Source organism: Enhydra lutris, unplaced genomic scaffold, assembly GCF_002288905.1.
Source record: "Enhydra lutris kenyoni isolate GAN:26980312 unplaced genomic scaffold, ASM228890v2 scaffoldscaffold4, whole genome shotgun sequence".
NCBI lineage: Eukaryota > Metazoa > Chordata > Mammalia > Carnivora > Mustelidae > Enhydra > Enhydra lutris.
This window is the reverse complement of record NW_019154088.1, coordinates 33,786,068-33,808,237: the sequence shown is the minus strand read 5'-3', so window position 1 is coordinate 33,808,237 and position 22,170 is coordinate 33,786,068. Positions and strand designations below refer to the sequence as shown.

Sequence of the window (22,170 nt, the reverse complement as noted above, 5' to 3'; positions counted from 1 at the left end):
GGGAAGCACAAAGCACTCAGAAGCAGTTTTCAGTGGCAGAGTCAATGCCCTTTCAAAGCCTTCATTTGTTCATAGCTGACTTAAATGATATCAATCCAGAGCACAACTTTCTTCTTCTTCTTCTTCTCCTTTTTTTTTTTTTTTTTTTTGAGAGCACAACTTTCAAAAGAATTCCTCTTCCCATTGTCTCGGACCTTGCTTGACATGTAGCTTTTTCTTTTCCACTCAGGTGATCAGAACACAAAAGGGCAGCCTAAGTGTTTTGTACCAGCTGCCTTCCTTCCTTCAGATCTCTGCATTCGCCAGGGTCCTGTGTCAGTGTGATTTACCCTGAACAGTCCTAGAATTGCGCTACTCCTGGACAAAGAACAGATGTACCTCAATTCCGGTCAACCAGAAATTAGGACTTTATTTTTTTTAAATCTTTATTCTTTAGTTATCTCTACACCTAATGTGGGGCTTGAATTCACGACCCCGAGATCAAGAGTCACATCTTTTGAGCCAGCCAGGAGCCCCAGGGTTTGTTTGTGTGTATGTATGTATTTAAGATTTATGTATTTGAGAGAGAGAGAGAGAGAGAGAGCGAGCACAAGGGGGAAGGGCAGAGGAAGAGGGAGAGAGATCTCAAGCAGCCCCTTGCTGAACAGGGCTCCATCTCAGGATCTCAGGATCACAATCTGAGCCAAAACCAAGTAAGAGGCTTAACCAACTGTGCTTCCCAGAGTTTTATTGAACAGTATTAAAGTGTTAAAAAATAATGTAATTTCCCTACCCAATTTTCTTTTTTTTTTTTAAAGATTTTATTTATTTGACAGACAGAGATCACAAGTAGGCAGAGAGGCAGGCAGAGAGAAAGGAGGAAGCAGGCTCCCCGCAGAGCAGAGAGCCCGATGTGGGGCTCGATCCCAGGACCCTGGGATCATGACCTGAGCCAAAGGCAGAGGCTTTAACCCACTGAGCCACCCAGGCGCCCCGTCCCTACCCAATTTTCTACACTGATGAGCCATTTTACAGATGTGGACCCTTTAAAGAGGTACTCCCTTGTTTCTTTGCTCTCAATCTGCCCCCTTTCTTTTATGTGGCTAACAGAGTTCCTGAATCTAAGTACTGGGTACTCTACCATTCAGTGTGTCTGAGTTTTTATGAACTACTCTAGCCTAAATCAGTATGAAGAAGAATGGGTATTTGGGTGGGAATCAGGGAAGGTGGGTTATGGTTGAAACCTAACTAGCTGTGGGTCCCCTCCCCTAACTAACCCTTCCATCTTTCTGGGTCTGTCTTTCCTCTATAAAATGCTACCGATGGATTTTATGGTCTTCGAGGATCACTCCTACTTTTAACATTCCAGGATTCCTTTTGTATCCTCCCCCATTCTCCACGTGCTCCTTATGAGGGCTTTGCATTAGTCTTCTAGAGAAGCTTGCTTAACAAATGCTTTCTTCTTTTAAAAAATTTTCCTAAAACTAGGATAGTTCCTTTAGAAAAAGTTTAATTCTCTGAAAGCACAGCTTTCTAAGTATGCAGTCTGTGAAATGTAGAAGATAACCAGATTGGATTAAGAGAACTTTCTGACCCTTAGCATCTTCAGTATTATCAATTTATTAAGCACTTCCCTGGAGAGCTATTTTGTCTAGGTGCGCAGCAGTGTAGGATCCAGTAAATGGATAAGGAGATGAAACATCCCCTCTTGGGTTTTTCCTGGATAGTCTCTCTCTGCATACTACATGCCCTACTTAACAATTGTGTATATGGCTTTATGTAAATGAGGTAATTTACTTGTTTATTTCATGTAAATAATTCTTTTTTAAAAAGATTCATCTATTAGGGCACCTGGGTGACTCAGTTGGTTAACTGTCTGTCTGCCTTCGGCTCAGGTCATTGTTCCCAGGGTCCTGGGATCGAGCCCCACATCAGACTCCCTGCTCAGGGAGAAGTCTTCTTCTCCCTCTCCCTCTGCTGCTTTCCCTGCTTCTGCTCTGTCACTCTCTCTCTCTCTTTCTCTCAAATAAAATCTTAAGGAAAAATTTATCTATTTATAGAGCTCTAAAGAGACAGAGTATGTGCAAGCAAGTAGGGAGGAGAGGCAGAATCTTCAAGCAGACTCCCTGCTGAGTGAGGAGTCAGACACAGGGCTCAATCCCATGACCCAGGAGATCATGACCTGAACCCAAACCAAGAGCCAGAAGCTCAACCGACTGAGCCACCCAGGCATCCCTAGATAATTATCTTTTTAATGTTAACATTTTTTGACATATTGATGTAAATGCATCCACTTTAAGTATTTAGTGTGATAAATTTTGACTAATGTACACATATATCTAAGTTAGCATCATCCAGATCAATATATAGAACTTTCTATCACCTTCCAGAAAGTTCTCTCATGCCCTTGCCTCAGAAAACTACTATTGTGATTTTTATCACCACAGATTGGTTTGGCCTATTCCTGAATATTAAACCATACAGTAAGTATGTATGACTGAGTAAAGAACATAAAGTATTGGGACATGAATATTTCCAGTTAAAATCAAGGTTCAGTGAGGTGTAAGCTGGCGGGCAAGTAGGTAAAACAGAGGCAAATATGAAAAGTTATGACTTGTTAAACTAAGTCAAACTTGATTAAATGAAAAAAAAATCTGCATCCTTTAAAAAGCTCTCATATGCTGAGCAATGGAGTTAATAGTGTTCACAAAACAATGAACTAATCTGAAAAAGGCATTATAGAATGAAGAGCAAATGACCAGAGGCTAAAGAGAACGAACTGCTCCTTTTCCTCCAACCCAAATCATTGGGTGGTAAGTAAAAGTTGCCAATAAGCTTCTGATGTCTTGGCCAGTTTATCACAGAGGACATTAAGTGATTCAGTGTGAGTAGAAGAAAATCTGTACAAGATGAGATAATATCAGAAATGGGAGAAGGGGTTTAGAAACAATATGAGCAGCCTAGGCCTCGATGCATCGATTCTGGGGCTGGGGGACCTGAAAGGTGAGGTGAGGAGTAGCAAAATGGATATGGGAAGCACTTGTTGCCCAGGTTAAGTGGGGTAGCTGGCCCACCAGGAGAAATGTACGCTTCATTCTGCCTTGAGTTCCCCAAGTATGGATTAAGTCTCCAAAAACAAATGCAACTGGTTATGAAAAGATATTATGTTTTATTTAATCCAAAAAAAGTCAATTTGTTGACATGCAAACCAATGGGACCAAACAGGACAAAGTGGCTCATGCCACTTTGCATGCAGGAGCACTGCTCTGAACAAGCATCGACCGAAGAGCTCTGATGCCAACCAGAGGGCACCCACACGCTAGTTCAGCATGGGATAGAGTCTTTATGTCTTACGGTGAAGGCAAAGCCATTTGGTTGGCACTTCATAGGAGTATCTTTCCACTGTGTCTTCATCATATGGTATGTGCCATGAGTCTCCAGTTGTTTGCACCACTGTGTTGTAACTGGGGATATGCTGTTGAATTTAAAAGGGAACCAAACATTGAGAACAACACTGAGGGGTTACCTGGCCATTTCCCTTTCTTTTCTGACAACTTCTCGTTTGCTTCAGGATTATTCTCTCTTACTTAACAATGGATTTTCAAAGAGCAACTAGCTCTATGAAGATGAACCCTAGTATTAGGGGTTCCTTTTTTGGGGGTGGGTTCATTTTTGAGGTTAAAGATTCTCTGTAGGAGTATTATTACATTTATAGGCGATAGTATCCCTTTACTTGCTTTTATCAGTTTTCCATGTGAGAGAAAAATTTCATATACTCAAACGTAGAGAAATGGTATGATGAACTCCCAGGTACCACCCAGCTTCAACCATTATCAACACATGGCTAAATTTATTTCATCCATACCACCCCCAAAGATTACTGTGAAGCAAATCTCAGATATTGTATCACTTCTTCTGTAATAGTCAATATGTACCTTTAAAAGATAAGATCCATTTTATAAATATAAGTTCAATACTATTATTACACTTAAGAGTTAATTCCTTTTCATCAGATATCTACTAGTCACATTTCCCCAATTATTACATGTGCATACATATATTTTACAGTTGATTTTTTGAACAGTTGAAATTAGATTATTATACTGCAACTGAATTATCTCTTAATTTTAAATAGAGCTTTACTTTTCATCTCTATTCTTGTAATTTTTTGTTGTTGAGGAAACCAAGCCAGTCATCCTGTATCATTTCCTACAGTCTTGATTATTTGTATAGATCTTTTGTTTTGTATGTTTTTTGACCACTGGACCACATTTATCATTCACTAGTGTATTTTTCTATAATACCTCGCCTTTGGATTTTCTCCCTTCACTTTCACCCAGAGACATTCCTTAAATTTGCAGGAATCTAAACTAGAATCAAAGGAGAACTCAGCTGAGACCATGCTGCAGAAGTGGATTAACAGGAAAAAGGAGTTGCTTAGCAGAAATATGATGAAGCATAAAGGATAAGGAAGGTTCAGCTACTGCAAATATCAGGAAAATAAAAAACATGTATGAAAATAAAAAACAAGTTATAATCAGTGACATAATTGAAGTCACAACTGATGACACTGCAGATGTTTTCACTATGTCAGTTAATGTGGGGCTGGTCTATGAAAACTTTTGCCCCGGCCAACTTTCTGTTTCCAGGAACTGGCTAATTCCAAGTATCAACCTACAGCTGAGAAAAATCAAGCAATTAAAACCTCCAATGAGTCACAACATTCTTTGACTATACCACCCTCTGTTGACATTATATGGAGAACAGATAACATACCTGAAAGGTTATTTTTGATCTTGTAAGCCTATTAATAATTGCTAGCTGATGTCCCTGCTGCCACTTGAAGAAGAGGCGCTGGGTCTTGGCATCACGCAGACAGGCCTTGTGGTCCCGCATCAGATCTTTTGTGATGAACTTGCAGTGGTTCCCCGACTGCAGTGTGGCATACAGAAGGAATGGATCATCCTCTGAGCTGAGCCAGGCAAGAGAAAGAAGACAATCAAGCACAGCCCCAGGGAGGCAGAGGATACCATTCTTAACCATGATTCTTACTTCTTATTCTGCTTTCCTCAGAGGTGCTCTGCATTTTTTTTTTTTTTAAGATCTTATTTAGTTATTTATATGAGAGACAGAGAGTGAGTGCACAAGCTGGATGGGGGCAGAGGGAGAGGGACAAGCAAACTCCCTGATGAGCAGGAAACACCCCTTACCCCCTGCAAAGGAGGAGCCCAGGACCCTGGGATCATGATCTGAGCTGAAGGCAGATGCTTAACCCATTGAGCCACCCAGGTATCCTAGTGCTCTTATTCTTAAGTGACATGATCCCAGTGATACTTACAAACCAACCACCTCCAAGTCTTTTGTTAGTAGAAAGCACTATCTAGAACAAAAAATGGAAAGCTAAGGGGAAGGGAATGCAAATGCTCAACTTGGCTCAATTGGGCTCTTCCACTAAAATGGGAAACTCTAACAATAATTCTCTCTTCACATTCAAAACTTTGTTCTCAGGGTGCCCTGGGTGTTGTGCCCATTTGCCTTAGCCACCACAGAGCACGCCCTTACTTCCTTTCCCTTTCCTCACTCAAATGCGAAAAATGTTCATAATATTAATAGGGCAGGATGACACTTCCCTGCAGCAAAGCTACCAAAAATAATGGGCTGCCTTAAAGCTAAAACTGGTATCTCAAAGCAGCTTCTGGGAAGTCACCCAGATCCACACCCGAAGGAGATGCCTTGAGAAGAGACAGTGACTCAGAGTCTCCAACGGACCCTTAAGCTCAGCACTTAGCACTGGAGGAGGTGCACTGTGAGAACAGCAGGGGCTGCCTTGGCTCAGGAGACTCGGACTGCGGCATGGGTTAGGTCTTATGCCCTGATCCAAATGACCCAAAGTGGGACCATTTGATGTTTATTTTATAACAAATTATTTCAAATGAAACGATAAATGACTGGAATCTATCTGCCTTAAAAATCTCTAGGAAAAAGAGAGAGGAAGAGAAAAAAAGAAAAAAATGCAGGGGGTTATATGGGATGAGATGAGAAAAATGATGGTAATCGTTGGAGCTGGGTGACAGTTACATGGGGATTCACTATACTGTTCTCTGGAGTGTATGTCTGAAAAGACTTCTTTGGTACGTTAATGGAAAACAGAATTAAGGTTAAAAACTTAAAATATTCAAATCCAAACCACAGAAAGTCACTTGAAAGGACACAATAAATACAAGTCCCAAGCCAGGCATGAGACCAATTTCCATCAAGCTCCTTGGTTTTACCACTGCATTTATCCAATTCCTCCATCTAAGAAAAAGAATAGTGATGATAACAGCACTACAAATATGATTCATGTACTTGGTGCCCTGCCACAGTTTTATATGTATCATTTACAGGTATTCTTTCATTTAATCTTCACGATAACCCTGTAGGGGTTACATATGGGGAAGATCCAGAGATGGGAAACACGTTCCCGGATGGGAGGTGGCAGGGCCATGCTCTGAAACTGGGCAGACCAATTAAAGCCTGTGCTCCTCGTGTCTGCCCACTGTTGCCTAAAGCGAGGGTGTGAAGGGCGTTATTGTTGCCTTCTGCTCTTGGGAGACAGAGAAGCAACCCTTTCCGTGAGTATGGAAAAGGACTTAGCTAAAGATAAAAGGGATTGGGGGTGCCTGGGTGGCTCAGTGGGTTAAGCCTCTGCCTTCAGCTCAGGTCATAATCTCAGGGTTCTGGGATCGAGTCCTCCATCGGGCTCTCTGCTCGGAAGGGAGCCTGCTTCCTCCTCTCTCTCTCTCTGCTTGCCTCTCTGCCTACTTGTGATCTCTCTCTGTCAAAAAAATAAAATCTCAAAAAAAAAAAAAAAAGATAAAAGGGATTGGTTTGGGATCTGAATGCGGGCTTAGCCTCCTGCTCCATGTACTGGGAGCCATTTTATCCTTTTAGGAACATAGAATTTGGGGAATACTGACAAACCCTGAAGCTATCACATTCAGCATAATGAAACCTAGATCAGCTGAGGGACACACATTATCCATGCAAAGTTAGAAATAAACTTTTGTCACCACATAAATCAGATGTAAAACTATGTGCATTTTATTTTTTTTTAGAGATTTTATTTATTTATTTGACAGAGATCATAAGTAGGCAGAGGGTCAGGCAGAGAGAGAGGAGGAAGCAGGCTCCCCACTGAGCAGAGAGCCCGATGCGGGGCTCGATCCCAGGACCCTGAGATCATGACCTGAGCTGAAGGCAGAGGCTTTAACCCACTGAGCCACCCAGGCGCCCCAAAACTATGTGCATTTTAAAACTTTACATGTACTGTTGAGGATCTGTGCTCCTCCGGAGTTGATGCTTTCTTCTTTATGGACATTGTACCATTTTGTCACTGACCTTATTTAACACGTTCCTTTGGCTTCCTGAGACACTGTCGCTCATGGCAGCATTCCCTTTATAGTTAGAATAAAATCCATGTTCTCTGCTTGCCTACCAGAGCCCACAAGGTCTTCTGTACTGTGGTCCCTGCCTTTTCCCTGACCTTGGAACCTACCACTTTTCTTTCCGCTGCTACAGCTCATCTCCACTGGTCTGTTTGCTGTCTTCCAACATGCCAAACACACTCCTGGCTCCCTGGCTTTTTGAACACCTGCTGTTTCCTCTGCTTGGTATGTTCTTCCAACCACCCTCCTATTTTCTCAAATGACTCCCTCTCTTTGTATCTGTCCTCTCCCAAAGGCTATTCCTGACCACCCCATCCACTACCCTCTGACCCACCCCCTACCTCATCCTTTCTTACCTATTTATTCTGCTATACTGTCTTCTTAGCATTGATCACTGCCTGGAATTACAACACCTTTTTATTTGTTTACCTGTTTATGTTAAGTCCCAAGAAGGGGCAGGGACTTTGTGAACAACTGCTGTTTTCTAAGAACACTGAAGTGCTCATTTATATAAAATATCTGTTGAATGATCTATGTAGGACCTTATAGCATGCATTCTGTGTACTCCTCTTACTTCTGACTCTATCTTCCTCCTAGTTCTCCTTTATCCTGATTTCCTCATCTATTTAAATTTATCCTGCTGTAGGAAGTGTATTTTTGTAAGCTGCCTCAAATCTTTTTTTGGATTCATATGCATGTACTTTAAAAATGGTGAAAATAGGTAACTACCAAGTAGATGACTTGGGCCTAGGGTAATTCAACTAGTACCTTCAGTACTTACATGTTGTCGGCAAAGAAGCAGCTGGCTTGCTTCTGCACCTTCTTCATCTCATCCTTTCTCCACCTGGAGTGCTGTGTTAGCATGTGCTTTCGGCCCAGGACCAGCAGCTGCAGATTCTGCTTGGCTAGTTGGGAGACCACATCCAAGAGCTAGAAAACACAAAGCCAGTCAAGGGAAGACTCTCAAAGTGGAGTAGATCCCCCAGCTGCTAGTCTCAATGGTAAAACACTCTTTTCTGGTAAGGGGTGAAAAAATGTTCCTTAAAATAATTTTCCATCTTTGTAAGCCTGAAAAAAAGGTTTCCTTATTACAAATAAATGTCTACCACCTGCCTACTAGTCAGGCTACATTTCACTGGGTCTAGGGGGCATTTCTAAGCAGAGACAGGATGAGTTGTTTTTCAAGTGTGTTCCAGAGAGTCCACTGGGATAGAGAGGGAGGTTCAAGGAGGATGCGTTTTAGTCCCCACCCTGTTTCAACCAAAACATCTCAGCTTTTGTATATTTATATATCATATTCTGTATAAGTTTCCACTTGAATAAAGGGTTCTCTCTCTCTTTCTCTTTTTTTTTTTTTTTTTTACAGTTTGTATATGCCTGGACTAGATTGTGTCTTTTCAGCCAACTTTTCTATGTCATGATTCTGGTGAGACTGCTACCTTTCACTGAAATCCTTTTTTTCCACTCAAAGATCAGTCAATTTCTATTCTCTAGCTCCTTTTCAGTGAATTTACTCCCATTTTCTCTACTTCCCACCCATCTTGTGTGCGCATGACTGCCTCTCAAAAGTCTGGATTTTTAGCAAATCTAGTAACTTGGTAAGTTTGCTTACATTCAATCTTTCATAAGAAGTCCATAGATTACTTTTATTTACAACTTACTAAACTAAGCTATAAATGGATATTACTAAGTAAAATAAAAGTTAATGAAAAAGTAAGTTATTAATATTGTATCAGAAATACAGAAGTTCTTTATAACAGTTTCTGAGCCTATGAAAATCAGGAACTGAAAGTCACTGAAGAAATCATTAATATTCTTGAGTCTTGGTTGGAAAAGGCACTGATTTTATTATTATTATTTTTAAAGGATTTTATTTATTTATTTGACAGAGAGATCTGTCTCTCTGTCAAGCAGGAGTAGCGGCAAAGGGAAAGGGAGAAGCAGGCTCCCCACTCAGGAGGGAGCCTGATGTGGGGCTCTATCCTCAGACTCAGGGAACATGACCTGAGCTGAAGGCAGACGATTAACCGACTAAGCCACCCAGGCATCCGTAAAAAGCACTGATTTTAATCCAGCTTCCCTTAACTCTTAACTTCTTCTCAAGCTTTTTAGGATATTATTTAAAATTCTTTAATCAATAAAACTTCATTCATTTATTTGGTCAGTTGTCAAATATTGCTTTAGCACAAATTATATATAATATCTGTGTAGACTCTCTAACAGTTTAAGAATGAATTTAGTTAGGGTCAAATTTTTTTTTTTAAAGATTTTATTTATTTATTTGACAGACAGAGATCACAAGTAGGCAGAGAGGCAGGCAGAGAGAGAGGAAGGGAAGCAGGCTCCCTGCTGAGCAGAGAGCCCGATGCGGGACTCGATCCCAGGACCCCTGGTATCATGACCTGAGCTGAAGGCAGCGGCTTAACCCACTGAGCCACCCAGGAGCCCTGGTCAAATTTTTAATATTACTGTTTGATGCTTTGGATTTATATCACCTATCCTACTCCATAACTAATCTTATTATTTTAGGAAACTGCAGTTGGTTTTATTATCCCTAATTATTAGTTCTAGAATTAAGACAGAGTGGACACAACTTGCCCAATGAATGTGTGCTAATACTTAACCAGAAAAGTATATCAAGACCAGTGTAAGGCCTCTAAAGCCAAAGCTTTATAACCAGTAATACAGAATTCCTTCCTTCAAAGGTAGGAATAGTGGCTTCTATGTTCATTCAACAGTTGTTTCCCAGGTCTCTCTATGTATAAGGCACATGGTAGGTATCTCAGCCTACAAAATTTTGAAAGACCTGGTCCCTGGGGCACCTGGGTGGCTCAGTTGGGAAAGAGTCTGCCTTCAGTTCAGGTCATGATCCCGGGGGTCCTAGGATAGAGCCCTACATCAGGCTCCCTGCTCAGCGGGAAATCTGGTTCCCCCTCTGTCTCTGCTCACCAGTCCCCTTGCTCTCCCTCTCTCTCACATAAATAAAATCTAAAAAAAAAAAAAAAAAAGACCTGGTCCCTGTCTTTAGCGAGCCTATTAAGGCTAGGAAAATACATATGGTGAATCTACATTTGTTAGATGGTTAATAAATATTTTCTGCTTAGCTGACGAATATACTCAACATCTATTTTTATCTATCATAAAAGTTGCTCATTATCAAAACTTGAAAAATACAGACCAGAAGAAAGACAAAGAAGCAACCACTCATACCCTACCACCTGAAGACTGTTAACATGTATCTACCAGTGGAATAACCATACATTTTCATATAATCTTTAAGCCATCATCTAAAAAGTTAGGCTAGGGCGCCTTGGTGGCTGCCTTCAGCTCGGGTCATTGATCCCGAGGTCCTGGATACGAGCCCCACATCGGGCTCCCTGCTCGGCGGGAACCCTGCTTCTCCCTCTCCCACTCCCACTGCTTGTCTGCTTGTGTTCCTTCTCTCTCTCTGTCTCTCTCTGTCAAATAAATAAATAAATAATATTAAAAAAATAAATTAAAAAATAAAAAAGGCTAGTAATCAAAAGCAAACATCTATACTCTCTGATTCAAATACCTCAAAAGACATTGAGAGAGGTGCATCTCCTTCAGAATGCACATATAACATTCTTTCTTTCTTTCTTTCTTTTTTTAAAGATTTTATTTATTTGAGAGAGAGAGAGCATGAGGAGGGGGAGGGGGAGAGGCAAAGAGTGAGAGAACATGGGAGGGACAAGCAGACTCCTGCTGAGTGCAGAGGTAGATGCAGGGCTCCATCCTAGATCCTAGAACCCTGAGATCATGACCTAAGAGGAAGTCAGATGCTTAACTGCTTAGCTGAGTGAGCCACCCAGGCACCCCTATAATATTCCTTTCCTTTAGGATTATTTTCAGTGAGCCCAATTACAAAATGGCAATTTGATTCACTAAGAGGAATGACAATTACTTTTAAAATTTTCCATATGAATTCTCACCAAATTAAAGATAGGAAAAATAATTCAAACAATAACTTTTTTTTTTTTTTTTACTGATTGCTTAAATTTTCATGCAACAGGGAAGACGTGGCTTAAAGAAAAACACAGTTGGGTGTTCAGAGCCATATGCTGGTTTAGATAAACAGCCTTGAGTTTACTAATATTAAGTTAAAAATAGGGCCCAGAGAAGAACAGAAAAGGATTAGCTTGAACTGCTCTGGGGCACCATCTTGTGGTTTAGAGGTCTCTACCAGCTCTCTATCTGAAACAAGGCAAACAAAGGAGTGTAAGTGAAAAACACAGGAAAGAAAGATGTGTATACAGAATAGAGGTACTGGCCTGAAACTGTGTAAGAGTCTAGCTATAAGCAGTCTTCTCCTGGGGTAAATTCCAAGGCTGGATCTAGTGGGCTGGGTCAGAGTCAGAGGTATACTCAGAACAGTAAAGAAAAAGAAAATTTACCTTAATTCTACATTAGATCAAAAATAATAAAACTGGGAGGGAGTTCCACTTCTAGGAAGATGGGAGTAGATCTACTTTTTCCTACCTCTGCCACTAATTACAACAAAAACCCCCTAGCCATTATACAAAACATACACAGAAAGACTTTGAAAGTTTGATGTTCCCCAAAATCAAAATGTTTCCAAACACATTTAAGATATAAAACACAGTGCAGGGGCGCCTGGCTGGCTCAGTCGGTGGAGCAGGCAACTCTTGATCTTGGGGGTTGTCAATTTTAGCTCCATGTTGGCTGTGAAGATTGCTTAAAAATAAAATTTTTAAAAATTACAGTATAAAATGAGATTTATGCCTATTTTCCCCATAAAGCAAAAAAAAATTTTTTTTGAGAAATTAAAAAAAAAAGAAGACTGTGAAAGATAGAGAGAAAAAAGCAGACTGGCTAGGGACCTGGGGGCATGATGAATGACATGGCAGTGTGTTCCCTGCATTTTCTTTTTGCCTCATATATCCTAGACTTGGAGCTAAAGAAGCCGGAAATCCAGAAATGTCCATGGGTACAGACAAAAAGAGCCCAACAAAGGCCTGTTTTTCTAGCCAAAGGACCAGGAAAGAGGCCATCGGGCAAGACAGAAAACTTGTTACAATGATGACTCCAGCAGACTGATAGTGTGTGTGTGTGTGTGTGTGTGTGTGTGTGTGTACATACATACATATAGTATCTGGAGCAGCCATGAAAAATGCTATACAAAGAGATACACTAAAAAAATACTATAGATTAAAAAATAAAATTAAAAAACCCACTATAAGTACATCAAAGTGGAATTCTATAAAAAGTTCACATAGCCCATAGGAAGGCAAGAAAAATAAAACAAAAAATAAAATGGCAGGTAGAAATCTTAACATTTCAATACTAACATGAAATATATTTTTTTAAGATTTTATTTATTTACTTGAGAGACAGAGAAAGCAGAAGCAAGGGAAGAGGCAGAAGGAGAGGGAGAACCAAGCTCCCTGCTGAGCTGGGAGCTTGATGTGGGGCTCAATCCCAGGATGCGGAGATCATGACCTGAGCAAAAGGCAGAGACACTCACTCAACCACCCAACCCACCCAGGTGCCCCAAAATATAAAGGGTTTTAGTATACCAATTAAAAGAGGCTGGTAGAGGTGCCTGGGTGGCTCAGTGGGTTAAGCCTCTGCCTTTGGCTCAGGTCATGATCCCAGGGTCCTGGGATCGAGCAACACATTGGGCTCCCTGCTGGGCGGGGAGCCTGCTTTCCCCATTCTCTCTGCCTGCTGTTCTGCCTACTTGTGATCCCTCTCTCTCTGTCAAATAAATAAATAAAATCTTAAAAAAAAAAAAAAAAGAGGCTGGTAGAGTGGGTTAAAAAACATGACCCAGCTAGTATTATCTAAAAGAAACTCATTTCACATATACAAATATAGGCTGGTGGGAAGTTAAAAGATGGAATAAGTTAAATCTTAGGCAAACTATTGCAAACTATTCATCAAAGCAAAGCCAGAGTGGTTACATTAATATTAACAACAGAGCTGCAAAAATGTGAAAAGAAAGCTGATAGAATGTAAAGGTGAAATAGACAAATCCACAATTACAGCTGGAGACTTCAATACTCCTCTTTCAACAACTGGCAAATGACCTAGTCAGAAAATCAGCAAGCACATGGAAGAACAGAACAATACCAGCCATGTTCATGGATTGGAAGACTCTAGACAGTAAAAATGTCAATTCTCTCCAAATTGATATGTGGGTGTTTAATGCAATTCCTATCAAAATCCCAGCAAGATTTTTTGGTAGATATATAGACAGGATTATTATAAACTTATATAGTAAGGCAAAGGAAGAATAGCTAAACCAATTTTGAAAAAAAAAATAAAGGGGGAAGAATCAGTCTACTTCATCTTAAGCCCTATTATAGAGCTAATGTAATCTAAATTCTGAGACATTGGTAAAAGGATGGGCACATAGATCAACAGAACAGAATAGATGACCCAGAAATAGACCCACACAAATATGCCAAGGAAAGATAAAGTTTTTAACAAATTGTGCTGAAGCAATTGGACATCCACGAGTAAATAATAAACCTCTATTTAAATCTCATACCTTATATAAAAAATTCAATCAAAATGGACCATGGACTCAAATATTAAACAGCTGTAAAGTTTTAGGAAAAAAACCTAGGAGAAAAATCGTCATGACAGGCTACACAGAGTTCTTAGACTTGGTATCTAGACACTGTCTATAAAAGGAAAAACTGATAAATTGGACTTTATCAAAATTAAAACTTGTTTATGAAAGGCCCTATTAAAAAGATGAAAAAGACAAGTTACAGACTGGGAGATAATACTTGCAAACCACATACTCAACAAAGCAGTTTCTAGAACACATAAAGAACTCTCAAAACTCAACAGCTAAAAAAAAGCAAACTATCCAAATAAAACATGAACAAAGTCCTTTTGGGGCACCTGGCTGGCTCAGTTGGCAGAGAATGTGAATCTTGATCTTGGGATCGTGAATTCCAGCTCCACAATGGGGGTGGAGTTTAGTTAAAAACAAAACAAAACAAAACAACGCCTAACACCTTGCACTAAAGAAGACATACATGATATACAAGCATATCAAAAAATATCCAACATTATTAGCCATCAGGGAAATGCAAACTATAACCCAATGAGGTATCACCACATGTCTATCAGAATGGCTAAAAAAATAGTAATAACACCAAATGCTGAGATACTGAATCATTCGTATATCACTGGTGGGAATTTAAAATGGTACAGCCACTCCAGAAAAGTTTGGCAGTTTCTTGTAAAACTAAATATGCAACTACCACACGATTGAGTTATTGTATTTCTGAGCATTTATCCCAGAGAAATGAAGACTATATTCACATAAAAACTTGTGCTCAAATGTTTAACTAGTTATGTTTATTCATAATAGCCAAAATCTGGAAACAATCCAGATGTCCTTCAATAGATGAAGAGTTAAACAAACTGGTACATCCAGATCACGGAATACTAAACAATGATAAAAAGGAACAAATTATTGATACCACAACAACCTGGATTGATGAGGTCAGGCAAGAAGTAGCTATGGCTGTATTAGGGAAACAGGAGGGATGTTGTGGTGATGGACATTGCTCTATCTTGACTGCATCAAGGTCAATATTCTGGTTGTGATAATACAGTTTGCCAAGATGCTATCATTGGAGGAAAGTAGGTAAAAGATACATGGAATCTCCATGCACCATTTCTTACATCTGCAAATGAATCTATGATTATCTCAAAATAAAAAGTAAACAACAACAAAACAAAACAAAAAACAAAACGTCTAAAACCAAAACTGGGATTTCTGGGGCACCTGGGTGGCTCAGTTGTTAAACGGCTGCCTTTGACTGGGGTTATTATCCCAGGGTCCTGGATCGAGCCCTGCATCAGGCTCCCTGCTCAGCAGGAGCTGAGCTCCCTTTCCCACTCCCCCTGCTTGTGTTCCCTCTCTTGCTGTGTCTCTCTCTGTCTAATAAATAAATAAAATCTTTAAAAAAGAAAAAATAAATTAAAAATAATAATTAAAAAAAAACAACAACCCTGGGGCTTCTAAGGACAAAGAGGTATGTGACAAATATCCAATGTGTACTGGATAGACAAAAGAAGATATAAAACGCAATCCTCTCCTGAAACTATAAGCAGGAAATATATTTAGATGAGAACGATAAGGAAGAATTTTCTTGAGCTCGGGGCAGTCCTGACCACAGAAGCTGCAATCCACTCTGGATTGTTCTAACATGGGAAACCGTGAGATGGGAAGGATAGTTCTGGGCTTGTCTAAGGAGTCTAGAATCTGAGCCAAATAGTAGAACAAACTAAATAGTATGGCTCCTTCTAGAGAATATCTAAAATTCCACATTGACTCCAGAACTTTCTGTGGGTACCTTAAGGCTATCCTGAGATTAGATCTCACATCTCTTCTCCGTGCCATTGCTCCTTAGGATGTCTAAAGGATAATTTTCCAAAAACCAGAAGGGTAAGAACAAATTTCAGACTAATATTTGATGCAAACATTTTCTGGTTTAGGCTTTCATTCTAACTTGGTTTATCTCCTGCAGGAACAAATAAAAGTTTTGTAAGTGACACACTTATTTTTGGCATAAAATTGCTGAAAGGTAGTTCCTGAGCTTAGGGTAAAAATACATTTGGCAGGGCTATAGGTGTTAGAAATAACTGTAGGGATACTCAGGAAGTAGAAAAGCTGCCTGAGAGGTGGTAGAGGCCAATGAGGGCAAGAGCTTTTCTGAGCAATCCTAGACAACAAGTGTAACTTCCTTTCCCTATTCTTAACTTTTTACCCCACCGCCTGCAGTCTCTGGCACTTCCTGGGTTGTGTGGACTGTAGATCTTCAAAAACTCAAGCCTTAATATCTGATGTCCACAGAAATTAGTTTTATGCCAGTTCTTCAGCAAGGTAACTATAATTAATATACCTTATATTAAGAATTCTCATTACCAGGGGTGCCTGGGTGGCTCAGTCATTAAGCATCTGCCTTCAGCTCAGTTCACGATCCCAGAGTCCCCCCAACTGGGCTCCCCGCTGGGTGGGAGGCCTGCTTCTCCCTCTCCCACCCCCCCTGCTTGTGTTCCCTCTCTAGCTGTCTCTCTCTGTCAAATAAATAAATAAGTAAATAAAATCTTAAAAAAAAAAAAAAGAATTCTCATAATCAGATACTTTCTGGAAAAATTTTGGAAACAACCCAAATGCCTAGCAACAGATGGATAAACAAAATGTGTAAATGCATACAACAGAGTATTATTCAGCATTAAAAAGGAAAAAAAAATTCTGATACGTGCTACAACATGGATAAACCTAGAAGACATTATGTTAACATTATGTTAAGACATTAAGCCAGACATGACAGATATTGTACAATTCCAGTTATATGATGTACCTAGAGTAGTCAAATTCATAGAGACAGAAAATGTAATGGTTGCAAGGGGTAGGGGTCGGGGGATGAGATTATTTAATGGGTACAGAGTAACTGGAACTTAAGCAAAAACTAAAAAACACAAAAAAACTGGTTAACATAAATTTTGCACTATGTACATTTTTTTTTCATTTTTTAAAATTTATTTTCAGCGTAACAGTATTCATTGTTTTTGCACCACACCCAGTGCTCCATGCAATCCGTGCCCTCTCTAATAAGCACCACCTGGTTCCCCCAACCTCCCACCCCCCGCCCCTTCAAACCCCTCAGATTGTTTTTCAGAGTCCATAGTCTGCCACAATAGAAGTTTTACTACTGAAATCTAAAAATACAAGCAAAAGTAGGTAAAATAGTATAATGAACTGCTGGGGGGTCTGTCACCAGCTCCGATAACTATCAGCTGCAGGCCAGTCCAATTTCATCTGTCTCCCCACCCAGATTATTCTCCCTTTCAGATTATTTTGAAACAAATCCCAGACATCATATCATTTCATCTATAAATATGTCAGAACGTACATCTAAACATAAGGATCCTTAGAAAAAATAGGCACAATGTCATTATCATCCTAAAAAATTAACAATAATTCCTTAATATCAAATACACAGTGTGCATCTGAGTCATCATTTTTTTTAGTTTTCAAAAAATATGAGGATCTAAAAAGGCTCCATATATTGCAATTGCTTGATTGTAGTAAAGAAATGTGGTTGTTTGTCCTAACAGAATTTCCCACACTTAGATTTTGCTGACTACATCCCTATGGTATCGTGTAACATGTTCTCTGGTCCTCTGTTTTTCTTATAAATTGGTAGTTGGATCTAGAGACTCGATCAGATTCAGGGATTTTTTTGGGTGTGCACTTATGTGTGTGCGCGCGCGTGCGTGTGTGTGCGTGTATGTGCGCATGCTTAAATCTGTGGCCTGATACAGTGAAAACTCCAGTTCATTCATTAACCATTAAAGAGCACTTCTCTGCCAATAGCAGGGGGTACTGGAGATACAGACAGAAACACACAGTTATCCCTAACCTCCAGGAGTTCGCGGTCGAATGACTGTAATATAATTTAACAAGTGCTAAGAGGGAGGACAAAGGATGAGCACTTAAATCACACTGGGGGTGGGGAGGGCGGTCTAGGAAGTCTCCACAGAGGAAGCAACAGCTGAGGTTTCAGATGAATTATCTGGGCAAGGAATGGGAGTTTCCCAGGACAGGGAGTAGCATGTTGAAGGTGGAAGGTCTTTATAAGTAAACTGAATTCGACGAACTGCAAGCTGTCAGATGCAATTCACGCAGAAGTGTGGGATGACAGTGAGAAATGCCAGAAAAAAGGCCGGAAATGAATATAGAAGTTAGATCACAAAGGTCCTTGTAAGCTGTGATAAGGAATCTTTTCCCACCTAAAGGCAATGGGGGTAAAGCAAAGGATTGAAAACAGGAGCATGAATGACTCCCAATTTAGAGAGATCAAAACTGTACTCTGCAAGAAGGCTGAGCAAGGAGATCAAGTAGGGGGCTTCTGCGGTAATTGAAGAGATGAGAACGGAGGCTGGGGCAGTGAAGACAGAAAGAAGAGAGCCCTCTGAGAGTTAGTAGAGCAGTCACTGATTTCATGTGGGAAATGAGGAGAGAGAAAAACCAAGGAAGACTGGGACGACGGGACAAACAACGGTAGTAAGACAGGACCTATGAGAAGATAAACTCACGATATGCCCAGGTTGGAGATATCCAGTGGGCAGCCAGTGACGGGACTCTACTATTTAGCAGAGGGCTCTGGGCTGGAGATAAAGATGTGGAGCCATTAAGAGTAGATGAGGTATCACAGGAAGGATACAGACTTACAAGGGAATAAAGCGGAGGATGAAACATGAAGCATATTCTTTTTTGAAGAGTACAGTGAAGAGAAAAGAATTTAATGTAAACTGAGGAACAGCAAGAGATGAAAGGAAAACCAGGAGACGGAAGTCTCTCAGAAAGACTATAAAGGAGAGGATAAGTATCAGTGCTTACAGAGACACCAAAGCTCGGCCTGCAGCCTGGAGGAGTCATTTTGATGACACCACGGGGGCAGGAGTGAGATTTCAATTGGTTCCCTAAACTACATACGCTTATAGTTTGCTTTGTCCAGAGAGACTCTGTCTTACAAGTATGGCTCTATTTTGCTTACCAAAAATAACAATCAATTCTGCTTTTTCATTTCAGAAACTGTGTCGTGTGTCCTCTTTGAAATTTCCAACTTCCAGAAGTTTCACTGTGAAGGGAGGAGGTGTTTGATATTTTTTTTTTGTTTTGTTTTGTTTTTAAAGAGGGAAGAGACTTGACAATATTTACTCTGATCAGAAAAAGTCAGCGGCAAGCTAGAAGCTGAAGATACAGGCATAGAGGGGATGATTGTTGGAACCAGTTTCCTGAGAAAACACGCAGAGAATCTAGAGAACAGGCGAGAGAGAGAACACCTCTAGCACGGAGATGGATTTGAGCAGAGATAAACTGGTTTGACTGTGCGGGGTGCGGGTGTGTGCGCGTGCCTGTGTGTGTGTGTGTGTGTAAACACGAGCTCGCTCCTCCTGACAGCTTCTCTTTTCTGTGTGTTGCAGGAGGTGAGTCATTGGCAGAGGGACGATGGTGGGGGGAGAGAGGGAGGCTTGAGGGCAGAGGCATGGAGGAGATACAGCTGGTGTGAGGATGGAAGTGGGAGCCCAGACGCCCAGAGCAAGCCAGTCAGCATAAAAACCCAGGAAAGGCCGGAAACCAGAAGTGCCTAGAGGCAGCAGGAGTGGGGACAGGTGGGAGGTTTTCAGCACTCAGCATCCTGGCTGAGGGAGAGGCCGGGTGAGTAAGTATTGTCCCTTGCTCCACATTCACGTTTGGTCAAAGGGCACTTTCAAGAGGAATCATAATCGAACCTGCAGTCATCTAATATCAGTCTCCTGATTTGCTACAGAAGATACCATTCCAAATTTACAGGATAGAATAGTATAGGATCTGTGGGTGGGGGGTCCAGGCCTGAGTCAGGAATTTCAAATTCCTGTTTCATTTATTTGTTCAGATTGCTTTATTTATTTATTTTTTTTTAAAAGATTTTATTTATTTATTTGACAGAGAGAAATCACAAGTAAGCAGAGAGGCAGGCAGAGAGAGAGGAGGAAGCAGGCTCCCTGCTGAGCAGAAAGCCCGATGTGGGGCTCGAACCCAGGACCTGGGATCATGACCTGAGCCGAAGGCAGCGGCTTAACCCACTGAGCCCCCCAGGCGCCCCCCAGATTGCTTTATTTTTAAAATGTGAAATCAGGTGCCCTCTCACCCTCTCCACTCCACCACTATCCTTAACGGTATTATGAACGTTTCTCTCTCAAGTCATTCTCAACAAAAACATAAAATGTCATCACAGCCGTATACAATTCCTATATGAAAAGCTCATTAGAAGGAAGAGACATTGCCAGAGACTGAGTGCCCTGAAAGCCACATGGTTTTGAGATCCTTTCCTCTCCAATGAGAAAGGATCTCAAAACCATGTGGCTTTCAGGGCACTCAGTCTCTGGCAATGTCTCTTCCTTCTAATGACTTGGAAACAACCAGGGGCCAGTTTGATAAGGTGGCCCCGGGGAGACTGCATGTTAGTGCTGAAGTATCTTTCCTTTCTCACCTACCTCTCGACCTTCAGCCCAGCCTCTCTCCTCTCAGTGTGGAGGAGTGGTGGGGGAATGGTGAGGAGAAGCTGTATTTACTTCTCTTAGCCTGACTGAAGGGCAGCCCCTCGCCCAATTCTATTCAGCTAGTTAGAGCCCGCTACCCAGTGGATAAGGCACCCAGTGTCATTCCCGGGCACCTTCTGATGCTGGCTGGTATTCGATGCATGAAATGGGAAGTTAAAAGATTCCTGCATTCAGCTGTGGACAGTTTTCTTTAAAGGATCTGATGTAGAAGGGGAGCTTGATTAAAGTAGAAATTGTTCCCACTGAAAATGGTCACCGGCTGTTACAGTGCAAACTGTGAACAGGTGGGGTATTTGAGGAGGAAGGCATCATGGCACTTGGCCGGTCTAAGTTTGGAGGCCTCATTTTTCTCAGATAAAACCATATAAAGTGCTCACACCAAGGAAAATGTGAAGTGATTTTGTCTTTGACCTGTCTCCTCTTTATACATACACACAGCTATAATGCAGCACCTGAGCTGTGAAAGGAAGCAGATCAATTTTAAATAGAATGTTAAGGGGTGCCTGTGTGGCTCAGTTGGTTAAGCATCTGCCTTTGGCTTAGGGATTGAGCCCAGCATCAGGCTCTCTGCTCAGCAGGGAGTCTGCCCCTCCCCGCCCAAGTGCATATGAACTCACCCTTTCTCTCTCTCTTTCAAAAAAATAATTAAAATCTTTTAAAAAAATAGAATGTTGATGTTAAAGAGATTATTTTCCATTATCTGTATGTGGAGAGACTTAAAATTCCATAAAAAAAAAACCAGAAAGAAATTCTTAGAATAACCATGAACAGCCTGCATATAGCTCCAGCATAGAAGAATAGCAATTCCTAATACCAGTTACATAGTTTTCTGGACACCAAGGCCAGGAAATACACATTCACTTTTTATGCTATTGCTTCACTAAAGACAACCTCATGGTAACTTGGGGGTTGAACTGGGATGGATGGGGGGTGGAGGGTTCCTATTTGAATCTGGCTGGGTTTTAGGAGATGATAGATTTAAGACAAAAGCAGACAAGAGAAAGCAAGAAAAGTAAACAAAGGTTCTTTGGATCCTTTTCTTTCATGTGCATTAATTTTGACAATTATTCCCCACAAAATTAATTTTGACAATTTTGAGAACATAAAATCACTTTAGAGATGCAATGATTGATGAAACTCTATAGGAGCAATGTTCTCACAGACTCAGAAGACTATAAACACAATGTTTATAAATTGACACACTGTGCTCTCCACAAAGTTTGCAGCAGAAAAAACAATGCAAGTCATAACTTACACTACAACAATGGAGTTTTCTACTTGTTTCTGTGTTCCTAACATCTGCAGGTAAGCTCATAACCAGTTTCACTTCTCTTCTTTGTCTTTGTAACACTGTTCTCTTGAGCTAAGTTTCAGGAAAAGAATTCCTGCCCTAGAGATATCCTCAGGTGACTGTTATTCGACATTTTTCTATGTACCTCTGAAAATGCCACCACGGAAGAGTGCAGAAAACCCACCAAAGTTGTGGCTCAAGGCTTCTTGTCACATTTTCATTTGCCAACTACTTACTGGTGTGGTCTCGGCCTCAGTTCTCCCTATGACAGCTGCTGCTGCTGCTTACAGAGAGAGAGAGACAGAGGGAGAAATCATTCTTTACTTAAAGAAGATTAATGATATTTCATTG

At 40.8% G+C, this 22,170-nt stretch overlaps 1 protein-coding gene across 1 annotated transcript in view; it reads right to left on the bottom strand.

Annotated features, from left to right (window-relative positions):
• Positions 1-3,151: 3,151 nt before the first annotated feature.
• The window catches only part of LOC111159905 (KIAA0391 ortholog), a 141,911-nt gene continuing 122,892 nt past the window's right edge, over positions 3,152-22,170 (bottom strand). Inside the window, exons 6-8 of the mRNA XM_022522584.1 lie at positions 8,188-8,336; positions 4,756-4,951; positions 3,152-3,454 (exon numbers count right to left, since the gene is read on the bottom strand). Coding sequence (XP_022378292.1) covers positions 3,323-3,454; positions 4,756-4,951; positions 8,188-8,336 — 477 coding nt within the window. The 3' untranslated portion in view covers positions 3,152-3,322. The remainder of the gene's footprint in view (positions 3,455-4,755; positions 4,952-8,187; positions 8,337-22,170) is intronic.